The sequence below is a fragment of the Diabrotica undecimpunctata genome, chromosome 8, assembly GCF_040954645.1.
Source record: "Diabrotica undecimpunctata isolate CICGRU chromosome 8, icDiaUnde3, whole genome shotgun sequence".
NCBI classification, from domain to species: Eukaryota; Metazoa; Arthropoda; class Insecta; order Coleoptera; family Chrysomelidae; genus Diabrotica; species Diabrotica undecimpunctata.
Genome location: NC_092810.1, coordinates 3,011,734 through 3,032,126, shown reverse-complemented (window position 1 = coordinate 3,032,126; position 20,393 = coordinate 3,011,734). Strand labels below are relative to the sequence as shown.

General features: G+C 33.3%; 2 protein-coding genes across 3 annotated transcripts in view; both read right to left on the bottom strand.

The window, feature by feature from the left end:
- LOC140449181 (A-type potassium channel modulatory protein KCNIP1) overlaps window positions 1-20,393 on the bottom strand; it is a 253,781-nt gene that overhangs the window by 28,155 nt on the left and 205,233 nt on the right. For both annotated transcript variants that reach the window (XM_072542337.1, XM_072542338.1), the window contains exon 5: window positions 17,339-17,409. In XM_072542337.1, coding sequence (XP_072398438.1) covers window positions 17,339-17,409 — 71 coding nt within the window. The remainder of the gene's footprint in view (window positions 1-17,338; window positions 17,410-20,393) is intronic.
- LOC140447786 (uncharacterized) lies at window positions 4,603-12,756 on the bottom strand. The gene is made up of 3 exons (XM_072540643.1): window positions 12,369-12,756; window positions 8,892-11,843; window positions 4,603-4,619 (listed from the first exon to the last, which is right to left on the bottom strand). The coding sequence occupies exons 2-3, from the start codon at window positions 10,045-10,047 to the stop codon at window positions 4,603-4,605; spliced, it is 1,173 nt and encodes a 390-aa protein (XP_072396744.1). The 5' UTR covers window positions 10,048-11,843; window positions 12,369-12,756.

Below are 20,393 nucleotides of genomic sequence, written 5' to 3'. Positions count from 1 at the left end.
CTCAGAAAGTTTGGGAATTGACAACAACATTACGCACTTCTCTGTTAACAGTATGTAAGTAAATAAGTGCAGTTATGGGAAGCAGAGGTGAAAAGTTGATAGACATGGTGTTGAGGGAGATGAGTCAATCGAAGTATTTATCTGATACCTCACAAAATCAGAAATTGGATTCAGCACATTCTTTACCAGCTCCCTCTTCTTCTTCAAGTGCCATCTTCGTTCCGAAGGTTGGCGATCATCAGGGCTATACGTATTTTCGAAACGACTGACCGAAATAATTCGTTGCTGCTACAGCTATACCATTCCCGTAGATTCTTTAGCCAGGAGTTTCGTCTTCTTCCTATAGACCTTTTTCCTGCTATTTTCCCTTGCATAATTATTGGAAGCAGTTCATATCTTTCGCCTCTTGTAATGTGTCCCAAGTATTGCAGTTTTCGTTTTTTGATCGTAAATATGACTTCTTTTTCTTTATTCATTCTGCTCAAGACCTCGACATTTGTGACTCTCTCGGTTCATCATATTCTCAGGATTCTGCGATACATTCACAGTTCAAATGCCTCTAATTTTTTGGTATCAATCTTTTTCAACGTCCATGACTCCATTCCGTAGAACAGCACAGAAAGTACGTAACATCTCATCAGGCGAAGTTTCATTTCAAGGCTCAAATCTCTTCCGCAGAACACTCTCTTCATTTTAGTGAATACGGATCTGGCTTTTTCTATTCTTATTTTGATTTCTGCTAAGCTATCGTTGTCTTTATTTATAAAAGTGCCTAAATATTTGTATTTCATTGTGTAAATATAAATTTTGGACATTTTGTGTTGATTTCGATATTACCATAAATTCAGTTTTCTTTATGTTCAAAGATAGTCCATATTCTTCGCTGCAGTCTGCTATTTTATTCACCAATGTCTGTAGCTCTTCAAGTGTTTCTGCGATCAGAACGGTGTCGTCGGCATATCTCAGATTGTTTAATCTAACACCATTTATTTTAATACCTACGGATTGCTCAGAGAGTATTCTATATATTACGTCTTCGGAATAGAGATTAAAGAGGGTTGGTGACAGTATACACCCTTGTCTCACACCTCGCTTTGTAACAAAAATGAGGAATGTGGGGCAAAAATGTGCAGTGTAGAAATAGGGTGGACTCTAAAATGCACCTTGATACACCAACGAACTAATATGGGGAATAACGGAAGATGGAAGGGATTAGATAGAAATAAATTATGTAAAAGAAATAAATATGAATTTTATGAAGTAAATATGAATTTTAAAATATAACAGAATTAAGTGTTGGCTAGCGACTATGCAGGAGAATGACCACTTGACACTCAAAGAAGGATTCGGCCAATTTGCATGCCCTACAGAGACCGTAAGATATAAGAATTAATGACAAGAAAACCACCAAGAAATAAACAGATGAAAAAATAAAAGCTGCTCTAGTGAATGCTTGGGCGCCAGGAAGTTAAATGTTTTCTTCCGAGATATCTTGTATTGCTGAAATATGAAAGATAGGTACTGATTGAAATATTGAATTGTTTTAACCCAACTTTAATAAATACCAATTTTATGTACAGACTATTTTAAACACTTATATATGACCCATCACCTCTTATATACAATTAACTTATCTATATTTACAGTAAAATCCCTGAATAATTATAAAACAATTTACCCCTTAAAATTTCAAATTATGACAAAAGTTAGATCCAAAAATAATGTATAAATAATAAATATAATTATATACTACTCACTAATAGTTAGTTTTCGTTCAAAAATTGTTTAGGTTTTTAAGTAAAAAATTCTCTGGGATATGTGTGCACACAATAACCTAACAATGAGAAATTCAAGGGAGAGTTATAACCTCATCCCTTGGTAAACAATAAATAATTAAATTAAATTACAATGATAAAATGTTTTTTTTTAGGAAAAATTGAAAATATTTATTATTAAGGATAGTTTTTGTTATTAAAAATTGAACCAAAAGTTAAACCTTGAAGAGGACATAAAAAAAATTATTTAAAGTAGTTGAATGATAATAAAAAAAAATAAGTCAGTTCTTCCTGTCGGTTTCCCTCGAAGAGTGGAGAACTGGACTCAGGTGGTAACAAGATACCAAACCTGTATTCCCTGGATCAGGTACTATTGGACAAATACGTCCCTTTAAACTGCTTCTTAATTTCCCATAAAAAAACCAACTTGAAACTCCTTCTCCTTATCTTTATTAAGTATAACCCCAACTAAAAAATAATTCTTCCCCTGACTTGTAACTGGATTCTTGAGTAGGCTAAAAAAACAGTTGTGTTACTCCAAGTTTTTGTACATACAAAAGTTAAGGAAAAACACAAGGGTTATCAACCTTGGAAGGCGATACAAAAAATGTCAGGAAGTGATCTTATTGAAATAAAAACCTTAATGGTTTTCGGTAAATAGTGACCTTCGAATGGTGTGACAATGTTTTTATAATGTATGGATATATTAAATAGATAATTTTAACGGCAAACATGATCTTATATATTATAGAATAGGAAAAAAAAGAAATATTAGCCGGTTTAACGGTATGAAATTGAAATAAATAATTGTTTGCTTTAATTCTTGAAAGGAAATAAAAATTTGAGATAGATATAGAATCTAATACTTATAATTTATTTAGGTATAAAACTTTTCCTTAATGAAATAAGGTGAAATATAACATGTATCAAATATATGAAATAACTATCAAAGACGAAATTAAAATAGGTCTGAATTTTACTAACAATGGCGGATGATGTAAAGGATTTTTCCTTATAATTTATTTGTAATGTTATCTTACCGGCTAGGGTGATCCAACTGAAAATATCCTCGTACAAAACAACAAAATAACTCAAATGGTTTCTTCTAAAATAACAGCTCTTCACATAAAAAATAAACTTAAACTAAATTCGGGAAAAAAATGGACTCCCAGCCGCTCTACTCTGAGATGTTTATTCACTCACATCCAGTTAACAAGTGACAAGTTGAGATTTTACACGTCGCAGAATAAATGTACTTTCAGAATTTCGCCGCTGAGGGCGCAGTTTAATGCCAACCTCAGAAATAATATTCACTGGGAGTTATTTAAATATTTAGTTTAAGAATATTTCAATATGAATTTAATTTAGAACTAAATTAAAAGATTCCAGTCACAAAAAGAAGGTAAACGATTATTTAAGTAACGGACTCGTTACATTCCCCTCTTACTTGGAGAAAAAAAATTTTTAGTGAAAAAAATTTTTTTTTTTTTTTTTTTTTACTTGACTGATTGGCTAGATGTAGGTTAACCAATACTTCAACCATATGTGGAGCAATCAAGAATCGAGAAAAAATAAACTTATATATAAAAATTATAGCCATGGCAACAATTTGCCAAGTACAGCTTTAAACTATATTAACTCACTAAAATACTTCCAAACCAATCTACATCGATTCACATGATTATAATTAACCGCAGATTATGAGTGATGTAGGAATAAAGAAATGGTTTCATCTAAAGATACCCACATGTAACTAAGTAAAAAGTCACATACTATTTAGAGTAAAGTTAAAGTAAGGTAACTCCAACATAGCATAGTATAGACTAGTAATACAAATACTCAATAAAAATAATCCAAAATAATGTGCAATCGGACCCTGGTTCCAAAATTGACTCATCAATGGACAACAGATTTATAGAAGAGCATATCCAAGGAATAATCAATCAGGCAAATGGGTGGACCGATACACAATAATAAGTAATAATAAAAGTACCAACATACTTATATAAAACAATATAAGTAACAATAAAAAATACCAAATGTATAGACAACAATATAAGTGTCGAATTGGATGGTAAATCCAAAATTGACCATACAGTGGACAACAGATTTATAAAGTAGCATATCCAAAGATAATCAATCAGGCAAATAATGACCCAATTCACACTATAACCAAATAAACCAAATATGGTAGGTCCACATATACCCACATCCGGTAATATGTGCCTAACCTTAAAATTCATCAAATAAATTATTGGATCAAAATGTGGGACTAACGGCTTAAACAAAAGGACAGCCATAAAATCGATTCCATCCTGATGATCTGCCATCAGTACATTTGGGATCCAAAATAAAGACCAAAAATAAAAACTAGAAAAAACAACAAAATTAACTTATGCTGATACTCGATAACTATAGCAGGTAGCTACAACAAATTTATAAGAATATCTAACATACGAGCACTAAAAAGAGTTTAATGTGCCAGTAACTCTAACAACCATAGCAAAACAGTAAGGGTTAAGGTAGGAGTAATAACAAAACAGAACATCAAGAACGAGTAGACCAATTTCTGAAGAAACTGCAGATTTATAATTCGTTCTGATATTAATAAAAGAGAACAAGATAATTCCTAATTCAATATACCAAAATATAGATAAGTGCCTGAGGAAAGAAGTGAAAATAACTATAAATGGTCATTTGTTGCCAAAATATGGAATCACTATCCATAACTGTAATCTAAACATGTTAGCTGTAAAGGGAGCAATCCATGACTTGAATAAACTATTTTATAAGTAAGAATAATAAATCAGCTAAGGAACAACAATTCTTATATTAGACCAAAGTCTGAAAATATTAAGGATTAAAGCTAAATGTTCAAATCCTAAGACGTTCTACTGCCTAGATAACTGTACAACTTGTCATGAAAATGGTGAATTCCGAAATTCATTGCACAACTGAGGCCAACAATTGAACTAAAACTTCGAACCCACATATTCAGTCACATATACACAGGCAGAATAGTCTATATAATATAGAAGTGTACTAAAATTATGCATACTGATTCTCTATATAAATTCCTAATGACATAACAAAAAACCATCCCACATAGCACATTCAGATACATGTTCCTATATAACTTGATCATGACCAATAAACGGAATCAAATCCATAAAAAAATTACAACATTCTTTCCAACCTGGCAAAACAAGTAAGCAAAATGGGAACATAGGTTATACAACACATAAACATATAGCACAGTATAGTAGCATTACAATATTTAGTTCCATACCAATGCAACATCTAATATAAGTAAACACTCTAATGGCCTTAATAATTTTAACTAATTATAAACAGATACTAATCAAAGTATAAGCTGTAGATATATCAAATCTGGTGATTAATAACAAAAATCTAAGAAAATATCAAATCGTAACCAAACCGAGCCAAAACAATAACACTCATAGGAATAAGTTAACTTAATAGACATTAAGTTAATCTTCCTCTGAAGATGAAGATGTTGCCTCATCTGTTGTATTATCAGGGAGTAAATCCTTTATATGAAATTGACCAATTCGTCTATTTGTCGAATTGTCTTTTAATTCATATACTAAAGGAGATATTACCCTAACGACAGTACAGGGAACATATTTCTGACAAAACTTAGCAGAAATGGCATCACCTTTATTTGATTTTACAAAATTCCGTTTCAAAACTCGATCGCCCACAAAAAATCGCAAATCTCGTTTCCTCAAATTATACTGATGCTGATTTCTACGGTAAGAAGCTTTCAACTTCTTCCTAATGTCAGCGAATATTGGAGGTAAGTTTTGGAGATCTTCCATACGGTGAAGTTTCTCAGAAATTTGAGGAAGAGTTGTTGAATTTTCAGAAATTAAACCGAAATAATCACCTGACAATGGAACATGCCTACCAAAATTAACATAAGCTGGAGAGCACTGAGTGGTTTCATGAACAGAAGTTCGAATGGCTTGAGCAACTGAATGAATGTACTGATCCCAAGCTCTATGATCAGTGTAAGTGTAAGATCGAAGAGCAGTAACAATGCTACGATTTACACGTTCAGTGTGGTTAGCTTGCGGATGATAAGCTGCATTGTAGAATAGCTTTTGGACCTTATATTTACTTAAAAGATCTTTAAAGGCTTTAGAAATAAATTGTGGACCATTATCACATGATACTATTTGGGGAATACCAAATAGTAAGAACACTTGCTCCTCTAAGAACTTCAAAATAGCTGGAGTTGTAGCCTTACGAAGAGGGCAAACTAAAGGAAATTTGGTGAAGTAATCTACAACAACCAAACAATACGTATTACCTGCATAACTACGTGGATACGGTCCAATAAGGTCTAAAGAGATCATTTGCCAAGGAAAATTAATGTTCCTAAACGAACCCATTAATCCAGCTTGAGGTAGGTTACTCGGCTTGCATGTTGCACAAACTCTACATCTAGAGATGTATTTCTTAACTGAGTTGCGCAGACCAGGCCAGTAATATAACTCAGCTATTTTACTAAATGTTTTATAAAAACCAAAGTGACCTGATGTCACATCATCATGAAAAGTTCTCAAGACTTCATCCCTATTTGCTGTTGGGACTACTATTTTCCAATCAGACATATTCGATAAAGACTCAACTGGACTGATTACATGTTTATACAGGATATTATTCTCTACCTTGAAATCAGGATATCTAGTAGGTTCTTGGGTGACATTATGAATCATCTTTCGATACCAATTATCTGGAGATAAAGTGGACAGATCTAAAAGATTGATATCGAATGTACGTGACAACGCATCTGCAACCACAACACCATTGGCTTTGCGATGAACAATATTATAATCAAAGACAGAAAGCCTACAAATCCAACGGGATAAACGTTGTGACGGATTTTTCATGGAATGTAACCATAATAAAGAACTATGATCTGTGATGATAGTAAACTTACGACCCTCAAGATAGTACCGAAAGGCATCAAGACCATGGATAATTGCAAGAAGTTCTCTCTCTGTGGTGGAATAATTTTTCTGTGCTTTATTGAGCTTTTTGCTGGTATAAGCTATTGGATGTTCCGAACCATCCTTCATTTGAAACAGTACACCACCTGAAGCAGTGTTGGAACAATCTGTCATGAGATAGAAATGCTCTTTAAAATTCGGAGATGTCATGACAGGTGCACTAGTAAGAGCTTCTTTTATACGCCGGAAAGCATCATCGGCTTCTGAAGTCCATGTAATAGTTTGGCCTTTTTTCCTATTTTTAAGGAGATCTGTAAGTGGAGACAACAAAGTAGAATAAGACGGCACAAACCGACGATAATATCCACACATGCCTAATATCCTACGGACTTGAGTAGTAGTCTTAGGTATAGGAAAATCTTTGATAGCTGTAACTTTATCAGGGTCAGTCCTTAAACCTTTACTATCGACTACATATCCTAAAAATTTAAGACTAGGACGACAAAACTGACATTTATCTAAATTAATAGTTAAATTAGCCTCTTTGAGACGTAAAAACAACTTATCCAAAATTTCCATATGAAGAGAAAAATCAGGAGTGACAACCAAAATGTCATCCAAATAATAAAAAACATAGGGCTCTAACTGAGGACCAATGACTAAGTCCATCAGACGACACATTGTCTGAGGAGCTGAAACAAGACCAAAAGGCATAGTGACAAACTGAAATAATCCTTTCCCACTAACTGCAAAAGCTGTATACTTTTTACTTTCCTCACTCAAAGGAATCTGTAAAAAAGCTTTAGATAGATCGATAGAAGAAATATACCTAGCATTCTGGAGTTTACTTAGAATGACGTCTATTCGGGGAATAGGATAAGCATCCCGATTTGTAGTAATATTATTCAACTTTCGACCATCGAAGCAAACCCTAAAAGATCCATCTTTTTTCTTGGTTAACCACAAAGGACTACAGTAAGAAGACGTGGAAGGTTCAATGATCTTCAACTCTAACATGGAATCAATTTCCTTTTCCAAGTCAACTTGCCAAGCCTGAGGAATAGGATACTGATATTGTCTAAAAGGTGTGGTATCTCCCACTTCGATAGTGTGAGATATTAAGGATGTACGACCTAATTTGTCTTTTGACGAAAGGGTTGTAAATTTAGAGATCATATTCTCTAATTGACTTTGTTCTGAACTAGATAAACTAGTAAAATCCTGAATAGCACTAAGTAAGGACAGATTAAATTGAGAAATAGAAAAGGAAAAATTAGAACAATTTAGTGTGCTATTAAAAGCATTTAAGAAGTCCATACCTAAAATTATAGAATTCTGAACTGAAGGAATAATATAGAATGTAATTTGTTTACATAAATCTGCTACTGTGATTTCAGTTTCAAATTTGCCTGTAATAGACTGAACTGTACCATCTGCAGTAGACACTTGCAGAGAGGAAATGGGCATAATGGAAACCTCAGCATTTTTCAGTAAAGTTAATGAATGTGAACCTATCACAGAAATGTTCGAGCCACTATCTAAAAGAGCTAAACAAGATTGTCCTAAAATCTTAATAGGAAGATAAGGTCTATTATCATTATGTTTTCTCACTAATAACGAATTCAAATCAAAACAATTATTATCTGATTGATCAAAAATTTTAAGTGGTACTAAACTAAACTTATTATCTCTACCTACACAATCAGAGGATGAAATAGGCAAACAAGAAGAATCAGAAATAAAAGAATCCTCCTGAATTGTGGTAGACTCTGGTATAGATACTGGAACTACTACACTGCTACTATTATGTTTATTACTAAAATTTGGGAAGATATTTGGGGAAGATAATCTATGTGAATCAAATGTATTATATTGAGAAGTTACTTCTTGGAATGACTTGGTGTGGTGTGTGTTTGTTTTTTGGGGACAACCCCTTTCCCTTTCCGACTGGAAGATGGGTTTGGGTGGCTTGCCGTGGTTGGACCAGTGATTTCGTTTGGTGTAACGGTTTGGTTCCCTGATGGGGGTGTGGACGGAGAAACGCTCAGGGGACGGGCCTCCGATCGTTCGTTTCCCGAACACTTAAAGCAATTTCGTTTGAGGGTATTTTCCCTACCACAACCGTGGCAGAAAATACGGGTACGAGGGATGTCGCAATCATAAAAAGTGTGGCTAGACTCACGACAATTCCAGCACACTACAGAACTTACAACTGAGATATTACGCTCAGGGCCCTTAGATTGCCAAGAACGGTGTCTAAAAGGATTTTGGTGACCGAAAGAGTCAGAAGAGTGTTTGGAAGTGGTGGGAGGTTGAGAAGACCAAGATAAAGTTTCCTCCAAACGTTTACATTTCTCGGTGATGTCTGCTATACTGGTGATGTCTACTAAAGCTAATTGCTGGTGATAAAAAGGCAATAGACATTTTAGAATAATCTTAATTTTTGCAGAATCTGTTAGAGGAGTCTCAAGGCGACTACACATACCCAAAATGTTATTGATAAACATCGTAACAGACTCATTTGGCTTCTGTTTACGATTTTTGATTTGGTCTAGAAGGTCATCTTGAAAAGAATATGGTAGAAAATCAGATTTAAGTTTCTGAGCCAAATCAGACCAATTAGAAAAATTATTGCGGTTGTTTCTAAACCACGTAAAAGCTGCGCCTGTAAACAATTCAGCAGAAGCTGCAAAAAGATCATCTTCACTTACTCCTCTCGATACTCGAAGACATTCCACCCTATCCAAAAAAGAAATTACTTGGTCATAATGACCTTCACCAGAAAATGTAATGCCCCATTTATGTACCTGAACAGGTTTGGGGTGTAGAAATGAGTTAGCTGCTTGGACAGAAGAAATAGGAGTTGAAGTAGCAATTGGATTTACTCGTGAATCAAGTTCACCCTCTAGGCTAAGAATTCGGATTGAAATTGAGCGTTTATAAGATTGTTGATCCTCATTCGAACACGACAATAAATGAACACGGCCTGAGACATGAGCTAGACGTGATATCAGCCTGGAGTATAGGCTATCTTGGACAGTCCCTCTAAAATCGGATATCCTTTTAGCCAAATCATCCACAGTCTCATCAATCTCTTCTTGCTGCTCTAGAAAAGGAATACTTGTGGCAGAAATTTGTCGAAAGCTTCTGTTTCCTTCTTCTTGCCTTAAAGCTCCACGCAATAGTTTGCGTTTTAAATCCACATTGGAAGACTCATCAATATTGATGTCCCTAATTCTCAACTCATAATCTAATTCCTTGACTAATAAATGTTCTACCTTGAATGCAGACATTGTGAAAAAAAATAGATGAATAAAGGAATAGACAAAGGAAATAATGTATTACCACTCCACAAAATCAATCGAAGAATAATCTAAAGTTTTCAAAAAAAAATATGAATATATATGTACCAACACACCACAAAATCAATCCAAGAATAATCTAAAGTTATTCACAAAAATTTTAAAATGGTTAAGTAAAGTTAAGTAAATATAACACAATCCTTGAAGCAACACACAATGGTTTCAACAAGTATATGATTAACAAATAATTGAATATAAAAAACCCACCAATATTGGCTAATAAATATATATAAAAATAGTAATATCTAAATTATTAAATTCTTATAGTTCAATAATAGTAAAATAGATTGTTAACTGTACACAATGATTAAGAAGGTGAGGGTTTAAATATGAATATAAGTAAACTGCAGCAATACAAGTATACCTATAAATGTAAATCTAATAAGAAAAGATAAATAAATAAGGAAGTTAAAAAAAAAATGAACAAAGAGCAACAGGAACAAATTAGAAATAATAAAGAATATTTTGCAAAGAGAAATATACTACAGAATGTACGGTCTGAACTGAGAAAAGGCCCCACGTTGGGCGCCAATGTAACAAAAATGAGGAATGTGGGGCAAAAATGTGCAGTGTAGAAATAGGGTGGACTCTAAAATGCACCTTGATACACCAACGAACTAATATGGGGAATAACGGAAGATGGAAGGGATTAGATAGAAATAAATTATGTAAAAGAAATAAATATGAATTTTATGAAGTAAATATGAATTTTAAAATATAACAGAATTAAGTGTTGGCTAGCGACTATGCAGGAGAATGACCACTTGACACTCAAAGAAGGATTCGGCCAATTTGCATGCCCTACAGAGACCGTAAGATATAAGAATTAATGACAAGAAAACCACCAAGAAATAAACAGATGAAAAAATAAAAGCTGCTCTAGTGAATGCTTGGGCGCCAGGAAGTTAAATGTTTTCTTCCGAGATATCTTGTATTGCTGAAATATGAAAGATAGGTACTGATTGAAATATTGAATTGTTTTAACCCAACTTTAATAAATACCAATTTTATGTACAGACTATTTTAAACACTTATATATGACCCATCACCTCTTATATACAATTAACTTATCTATATTTACAGTAAAATCCCTGAATAATTATAAAACAATTTACCCCTTAAAATTTCAAATTATGACAAAAGTTAGATCCAAAAATAATGTATAAATAATAAATATAATTATATACTACTCACTAATAGTTAGTTTTCGTTCAAAAATTGTTTAGGTTTTTAAGTAAAAAATTCTCTGGGATATGTGTGCACACAATAACCTAACAATGAGAAATTCAAGGGAGAGTTATAACCTCATCCCTTGGTAAACAATAAATAATTAAATTAAATTACAATGATAAAATGTTTTTTTTTAGGAAAAATTGAAAATATTTATTATTAAGGATAGTTTTTGTTATTAAAAATTGAACCAAAAGTTAAACCTTGAAGAGGACATAAAAAAAATTATTTAAAGTAGTTGAATGATAATAAAAAAAAATAAGTCAGTTCTTCCTGTCGGTTTCCCTCGAAGAGTGGAGAACTGGACTCAGGTGGTAACAAGATACCAAACCTGTATTCCCTGGATCAGGTACTATTGGACAAATACGTCCCTTTAAACTGCTTCTTAATTTCCCATAAAAAAACCAACTTGAAACTCCTTCTCCTTATCTTTATTAAGTATAACCCCAACTAAAAAATAATTCTTCCCCTGACTTGTAACTGGATTCTTGAGTAGGCTAAAAAAACAGTTGTGTTACTCCAAGTTTTTGTACATACAAAAGTTAAGGAAAAACACAAGGGTTATCAACCTTGGAAGGCGATACAAAAAATGTCAGGAAGTGATCTTATTGAAATAAAAACCTTAATGGTTTTCGGTAAATAGTGACCTTCGAATGGTGTGACAATGTTTTTATAATGTATGGATATATTAAATAGATAATTTTAACGGCAAACATGATCTTATATATTATAGAATAGGAAAAAAAAGAAATATTAGCCGGTTTAACGGTATGAAATTGAAATAAATAATTGTTTGCTTTAATTCTTGAAAGGAAATAAAAATTTGAGATAGATATAGAATCTAATACTTATAATTTATTTAGGTATAAAACTTTTCCTTAATGAAATAAGGTGAAATATAACATGTATCAAATATATGAAATAACTATCAAAGACGAAATTAAAATAGGTCTGAATTTTACTAACAATGGCGGATGATGTAAAGGATTTTTCCTTATAATTTATTTGTAATGTTATCTTACCGGCTAGGGTGATCCAACTGAAAATATCCTCGTACAAAACAACAAAATAACTCAAATGGTTTCTTCTAAAATAACAGCTCTTCACATAAAAAATAAACTTAAACTAAATTCGGGAAAAAAATGGACTCCCAGCCGCTCTACTCTGAGATGTTTATTCACTCACATCCAGTTAACAAGTGACAAGTTGAGATTTTACACGTCGCAGAATAAATGTACTTTCAGAATTTCGCCGCTGAGGGCGCAGTTTAATGCCAACCTCAGAAATAATATTCACTGGGAGTTATTTAAATATTTAGTTTAAGAATATTTCAATATGAATTTAATTTAGAACTAAATTAAAAGATTCCAGTCACAAAAAGAAGGTAAACGATTATTTAAGTAACGGACTCGTTACAGCTTTATTTCAATTTCTTCAGTGGTATTATTCTCTACTCTCACTACTGCCTTCTGATTGTAGTACATATTTGCTATTAGTCGGATGTCTCGTCTCTGAGGGATCGGTATCGATAGAGGGATGAGCTCCCTCTATCGATACCGAATTAATATACCTTTTCAATGAATTTAGTGAAAAAATCACACATTAACAACAGCTAAGGCTTATTTGTCTGTAGAAGTCAGCCACTGTTCTCCCAGTACATTAAAAAGGCCATTTATGGAAGTGAATGACTGCATCCAGAGCTTAACTCAAACAGACAATGATATTGATGCTGATAGAATTCCATTGATCCATTTCAATGCAGACAGAATTATCAAACCATTTGCTAGAAAAGTTTGAAAAAATAGAAAAGAATGTCTTCATAGCGGTAAAGAATAATTTATAACTGCATGAGGCAAGAAAGTGAAAGCAAGGAAAAGAGTTGAAGGAATGCCGAGATAAGTGTTATCTGAAATTAAGTCTAGAAATTCAAAGTTCACTTTATCAAGAATCCTGGAGTTCAGGCTCTTATGATAGAAGAGTTATCTACATTGCAGCTCTCATGAATAGTGTACAAAAAAAACTATTCGTTCGAGAAATTTGGATAATCCCAAAAAACATAAAGTAACTCATCAATATTTTTTAAAAATAAATGGAAGCAGAATTTCTGTATGGAAAGTTAAAAGCATGTTTTTGTGCAACTCTAGATGAGAAACCCAGATTTATACGTACTGTTATAAACAAAAAAAGTCAAGTGTATCAGGCATTCCAAGCTCTGACCCAACCCATCACTACATACAAAGACGCCAGAGGAGATGGAAGGTGTTAATAATCATGTACTTTCATTCCCATTATACGAAAGTCATTACAGTAGACGTGTAATCTCATCTTAACCTACGAATTATGTACGACCCATACTGCCAAGACAAGGATAAATCCAGTTAGTCGAAAAACTTATGAAAAAACTTTCATCACCAAATTTATCACATAAATGCTTTACATGCGATTTATTAAACATGAAAATAAAGACAGCAGTTAGTGATCCTGATAAAGCTGCTCTTACAATCTAACGTGAAAAGCATCACTTCAGTGCAGATCAGGCATATAACATGAAAAAATTCGACAAAAAAGAATCAAAAACAAGTGACAAAAAAGCATGTTATACGTTTGACCTACAGCAATGTTTACCAACACCTTTTCTTGGATCTTCCGTTGTGTTTTATCAAAGGTAGTTGTGGACATACAATCTCACTATTAGTGATGGAACTTCAGGAAAATCTAAACATTACATGTGGCATGAATGCATAGCTGGTCGCGGAGGAAATGAAATAGCGTCATACCTATATCACTTCTTAAAAAATCATCTATCACCTACAGTTAAGTTTGTAACATTTTATTCCGATACCTCTGCTGTTTTTAGGACAAAAATTTTCATGTGTCGGCGATATTGTTGAAATTTATAAAGGAATCCACCACTGTACAGATTATAAACCATAAGTTCTTAATTCCTGGACACACACACACATGGAGTGTGGCCACGCCTTAATAAAAGAACACAAAAAAGATGAAATTCCAATAAACCATGCACATGACTGGTTTCAGCTTGTTCGATCCACGGGAAGAAAGAACAAATTTGAGGTGTGTGAAATGAAGCAAGAAAGCTTTTATGACCTTTCCAAACTTTTCAATGACCAGCTAGTTTTGAAGAAAAAGAATGAAAATGGTTTGGTATTCAAGCGGCATGGTGTGAAGTGATTGTAGTATGATGTTAACGAACCAACGAAAATCAAATATAAGAAAAACCTGACTGATGTTATCTTAGACGTGATCATCTTAAGACCTCGTGGAAAATTTTTAACTCTCTCTGTATCTCACAGATATGATTCACAACTACGTATATCTACAGGGAAAAAAAGAGATTAATTTCAATTAATAATTTGATACCGCCTATTTTCCATGAATTTTATAATTATATATTGACATATGACAACATTGCAGATGAAGACCCAGATGAAGTTTTAGTTTTAGTTTTATAATTATCTACTTATTTTAACTAAAATATAAATATATATATATACTAAATAATAAAAATGCTACACAATGCTGATATTGATGAGAAAGATATAAGAGTTATCCAGAATCTCTATTGGAATCAAAAGGCACGTGTGAGGCTGAACAAATCAACAAACACAGAGGAATTCGAAATTTTATAAGGGGTGCGACAGGGGTGTATTTTGTCTCCTATGCTGTTCAACCTCTATGTGGAGAATGTTTTTGCAGAGGCACTTGAAGGCACTGATTGTGGTATAAAGGTGAACGGGTACCCGATAAATAACATTCGTTACGCTGACGACACCGCAATAATCACAGATAACGAACATGATATGCAGTTGATACTAAATAAAATAAACACCACAGGAAAAACATATGGCCTGAAGATAAATGCTGGAAAAACAAAATGCATGATAATAAGAAAGGGCGCATTTTTCAGAGTACAACTGCACGTAGATAATGCTCCAATCGAGCAAGTGAAAACATTCAAATACTTGGGAATGATGGTGAATGACCAATGGGATCCTCAACAAGAAATAAAATGCAGTACCGAACAAGCAAGACAAGCTTTTCTTAAATTTATACCGCTACTTTGTAACCGCAATCTTTCCTTCAATCTCCGTTACAGAATGGTTAAGTGCTATGTATGGTCCATATTGTTATACGGCATGGAGACATGGACGTTGAAAATATCTTCCATTAACAAGTTGGAAGCCTTCGAAATGTGGACCTTGCGAAGAATGTTCCGCATACCATGGACAGATAGGGTGAGAAACGAGGAAGTCCTAAGAAGAGCAAATACTGAGAGAGAATTGCTCAGCTTGATCAAGGCACGAAAGATTGGATACCTGGGCCACATCCTGAGAGGGGGAAAATACGCAATCCCTCAACTAATTATCCAAGGAAAGATTGAGGGCAAGAGAGGAGTAGGTCGCAAATAAATGTCGTGGCTGCGAAATATAAAGAACTGGACAGGCGTAACTAACACTGGCGAACTTTTGCATGCCGCAAAAGACAGACGTCTGACCTTAAGATAATTCGCCAACGCACTATAGGTGCACGGCACCATAAGAAGAAGACTTATTTTAACTATATGTAAGTACCTATAAATTTCAATTTTTTTTGACAACTTTGACCGGTAGAAAAATCACAAGACACAAAAATACCTAAAATGCATACTAGAGTTTCAAAAACATACATAAAATAAAACAATCCGCATCATTTAAAGATCACGGACAAAAAATCGATTAAGGAAAAAATAAATAAACTTCAAAGGTCTGTCCTGTAAAAGTTGCATTTTGGACATGTGTCTCTTTACCGCTTTCCATAGAATTAACGGGATAACTTTTTAATAATTTATAATTTATATTATAATTTATTATAAGTTTATCAGAAAAACTTAATATTTTCCATTAATAAATTACAAAAATATCGTTTATATTTCAGATATTATCTTCCTTCATTTTTTTAATTGATTATTTTATATTTATTATTCATTCATTAAATTTTTATATAGCACTTATTTAAAATTAAGAATGTTAATAATTTATCTAAGGTCGATAAAGGTTTTTATCAATACTTGTTTTTTTTCGAAGTCACTAAAGTATTTTTTTTACCACTGACAACCAACAAAAATACCTGGTGAATGAAGTCAGAAGAAGAATTTTGTTTGGATTATGGATTTTTTTGTTAATCTTAACGCTGGGGGAAGTAAACCTATGGTACAGTTGAAAGTAGCCTAATCCTTTCTTGAGCTAGGTCACTCTCGTTCAAACTGGTTGATTTTTCTTTTCGTTCTAAGCCGAGCATATAACCTATCTTAAATTATTCGTTACCAATTGTGACAACTATTCAATTCATTATCCGTAATTTGTTATAATTAACAACCAAATTATCGCCCAGATTCGTGACACGCTGGTCGTCAAAAAGACACATTCTCAAATTTTGGCGGTGGCGCTCTTGCGCATCCACCAGAATTGTATATCATTTTGATTGGCCTGTTTGTTTACTGTTCATTTTTGAATCATCTATTCATTTACCTATTGTTTTTCTGGGTTTTTGAACCATTTGAACTTGTGTGATAGTGAAAAATGTATAAATGTCAGTTTAAATTCAGGCACTGCACCTAGCAACAACACTGAAATGTGCAACAATAATTATTAGATTTTGGAACAAAAACATTGGAACTACCTAGGACAGTAAAGTAACAGATTAGGTTAAATATAAAATCCGGGTTAATCATAGGATTAAGTGTATGGTTTCTCTAATAAACAAAAAAAGATAATTCCCAACTTCTCTGTATAGACTCAGTTTTTTACATTTTTATTCATTTGTACCCTTTCCAATTAGACAAAATTTCCATATTAATGACACCTACATAAAATCCTGCCGTATTCGTATAGACCACCGTTATTTTCAATCGATAGTGATGCTTTGTTCCTTTGAACGCTCCATAAAAACACCAACACTATCCCCATACTATATTACCACATATCCTACTTACCCTGAAACTAATAGCCCCGTTGCAGTTGACATCAAAGGCCTTGAACACGTAATGTGCATACAAACTAGAATCTGAAACACAGCCAAACAAGAAGATAGATTAGTTTAGTGTTCTGTTATTTGGATATCTTAATAGTTTGCATTTCATTAGGAAATTAACTACGAATTTCATGATATAAACTAAGTGAAATGGTATTTATGTTAATGTATTTTTTCTTATATTAGTAAATTGTTGTATAAATGAAATAAATCATCATATTGTTGTATACTAAGTGACATAGAAATCCGAACACCCAGTTTAAATGATTTTATTTCAATAAAATTTTGTGTAATTTATTTATCTTACTGAAAAAAACAAGTGATAAAGTTTTTAGCCTTATCAGTTGGAGATTCCGGTTTTTATACTTTTTGTTTTTAAATTCACTAACAATCTAAAAATGAATATTTCAGCCGCAGTAAAGATCCAAACTTGGCAGAATGTGGTTCTTGACATTTTTTACGATTGGTTACGATGCCTAGAGTACGGAGACCTGTACGAATTCGTCACCTTAGTGAGTTTGATAGGGGCCGTATAATGGGACTTCTGGAGCTGGACTTTCTTTTCGGGAAGTTGCAGTTAGAGTGCAAAGAAGTGTAGACACCGTGGTTAGATGTTGTAGGCATGGCTTCAAGAAGACTGTACGCAAAGAGCAAGGTACACTGGACGCCTCCGTAGAACAACAAACCGTGAAGATCGCCGCCAAATATTATTGGCCTTAACAGACAGTTTCTCCACTACCAGCTCCATTGCAAATGAAAGGTTTGCAGAACACGGAAGACCTATTGGCATGCGAAGTGTTTACCGACGAATGAGAAGTTTTGGCCTGTTTTCATACCGACCACACTGGGTCGTTCCTTTAACTCCAGAACACCGCCGTAATCGCCTTCAGTGGTGCAGAGAACGGCTACTCTGGTATCAGGAATGGAACAGTATTGTCTTTAGTGACGAGTCTCGATTTTGTTTAGGCATGCACGATGGTCGAGCGAAGGTTAGAAGGCGACGTGGTGAAAGGAGGAATCCACAGTTTTTTGTTGAAAGACATGTTCATCACACTGTTGGAGTTATGGTTTGGGGTGTTATAGCTTATGGTTCCAGGTCACCTTTAATCTTCATCAGAGGTAACATGAACGCGCAGCGTTATATCCAAAAAGTTCTAGAACCCCACCTTTTACCCTATCTTGACTTCTTGGCAAATCTAACTTTCCAACAAGATAATGCCCGACCACATGTTGCAAGAGTCACAATAAACTTCTTTCAACATAATAATGTCACATTGTTAGCATGGCCACCAAGATCTCCCGACTTATCCCCAATTAAGCACGTGTGGGATATGATGGGTAGGAGATTGCTCAATTTGCAACGTCCTGCTCAGACTCTACAAGCACTTCGAGAGAAGTTGGTGGTTGCCTGGAATGAGATACCACAAGAGGACATTGACCACCTGGTCAGAAGCATGCCTAGGCGCGTTGGAGAATGCGTAACACATCGGGGTGCATCCACACATTATTAAAGGTAAAAGGGCTTTAAAGCAATGCAATCATTTTGAAATTTTAATCATTTACTTATTATGCTTCATTAAGTACTTATACAAAATTTTATTAAAATAAAATCATTTAAACTAGGTGTTCGGATTTCTATGTCACTTAGTATATTTGATCGCTTAGGTACCTACAATAACAATCAGAACATTTTTTTAAATGTCCTCCGATGATTACAAATATAAGGGGCTATGTTACAAAAAAAATGAATGGACATGTATTTTTTTTTTCACAAAAACTTTTATACAGGATTTTTCATATACCAGTGGTCTCAATGCATAATTAAAAAAGTTTCTTCCCGAAACTACCCTTACAATTACTAAAACTATATAATTTTCTGACTTATATTGTTGCAAAAAAAAAATTAATTTGGGATAAACAAATAAAATAACTTTTAAAATATTTGACCGACCACTTTGAAATTTTGACCGTATTTTAAGTAGTATAAGACAGAGCATTCCTTGCAATATAAATGTTATAAGTTTATTTTTAAAAAAGTTATTAAAATTTATAAAAATCCAACATTTTTGACTTATTTTGCAACTTCCTTAGCAACAAATAGAGATAGAAATATTTAAAAAATGCTATTTAAAAGTTTTTATGCAACTTATAGGTTTTTTCTCTTCTAAAATGTGTTTAAAATGCTTCATTTTTTGCTGATAGACGAAAACAGCAAAATTTTTCGTTTTTTTGACCTTAATTTGTTAATAACTAATTAAGTCCAAACAATCGACTACAGGAAACATATAGGTTTTTGTTATAGAGGTCCATACTACTCAAAACAATTGTCGTTTGCCTGGCTGGACGAGTGTCATGAAAAAATGCTTATTTTCCTGGGCTATCAGTGCTATGTTCTAGGAGAGGATACCATGCGATGGTCTCCGTAATGAACGTACCCTAAGTTATAAACCTAATAATCAATCTAAAAAAAAACTTTATCATGCTTTCAAGTGGTTTCACAAGTAATAATTGGTCTTGTCATTAAAAAGAAAGCAGTTATAAGAAATCACATCGATAAAACAATATATCAAAACAATAGCCTGACTTATCAATTACACTGGACTTTGATTTTCGTATGAAATATTGATAATATTATTAGACATGAACTTTCGACATTGACGATACCTGGTATTTAAAATATTAAACAATCGAATAATATTTTCTACTTAGTTCGATAACAATATCTGTTCAAATGCGGTCGATCATACTTTAATATTTAAAAAGTTTTTAATAATTTAATAGAAAGGTATATAGTAAAATTTCATTAGTAAGTTGTTATTTTACAATACCTTCATTTCAGAAATATAAACTATTTGATTCTGTTTGATTTGATATTGTGTTCTTTCAGTATTATTGAACACTTTACGAAATGCATGTGGCCTCCTCTTAATAGTTTTAACGACATCAAAAACATACAGGTTCTTCTATAGCAACTTCTGTTCAACTGTAACACTATCTAAACTCAATTTTTGGGATAG

Bases quoted from the DNA above. Each gene is read 5' to 3' on its own strand.
- LOC140447786 (XM_072540643.1), bottom strand. From the start codon at position 10,047: ATGTCTGCATTCAAGGTAGAACATTTATTAGTCAAGGAATTAGATTAT.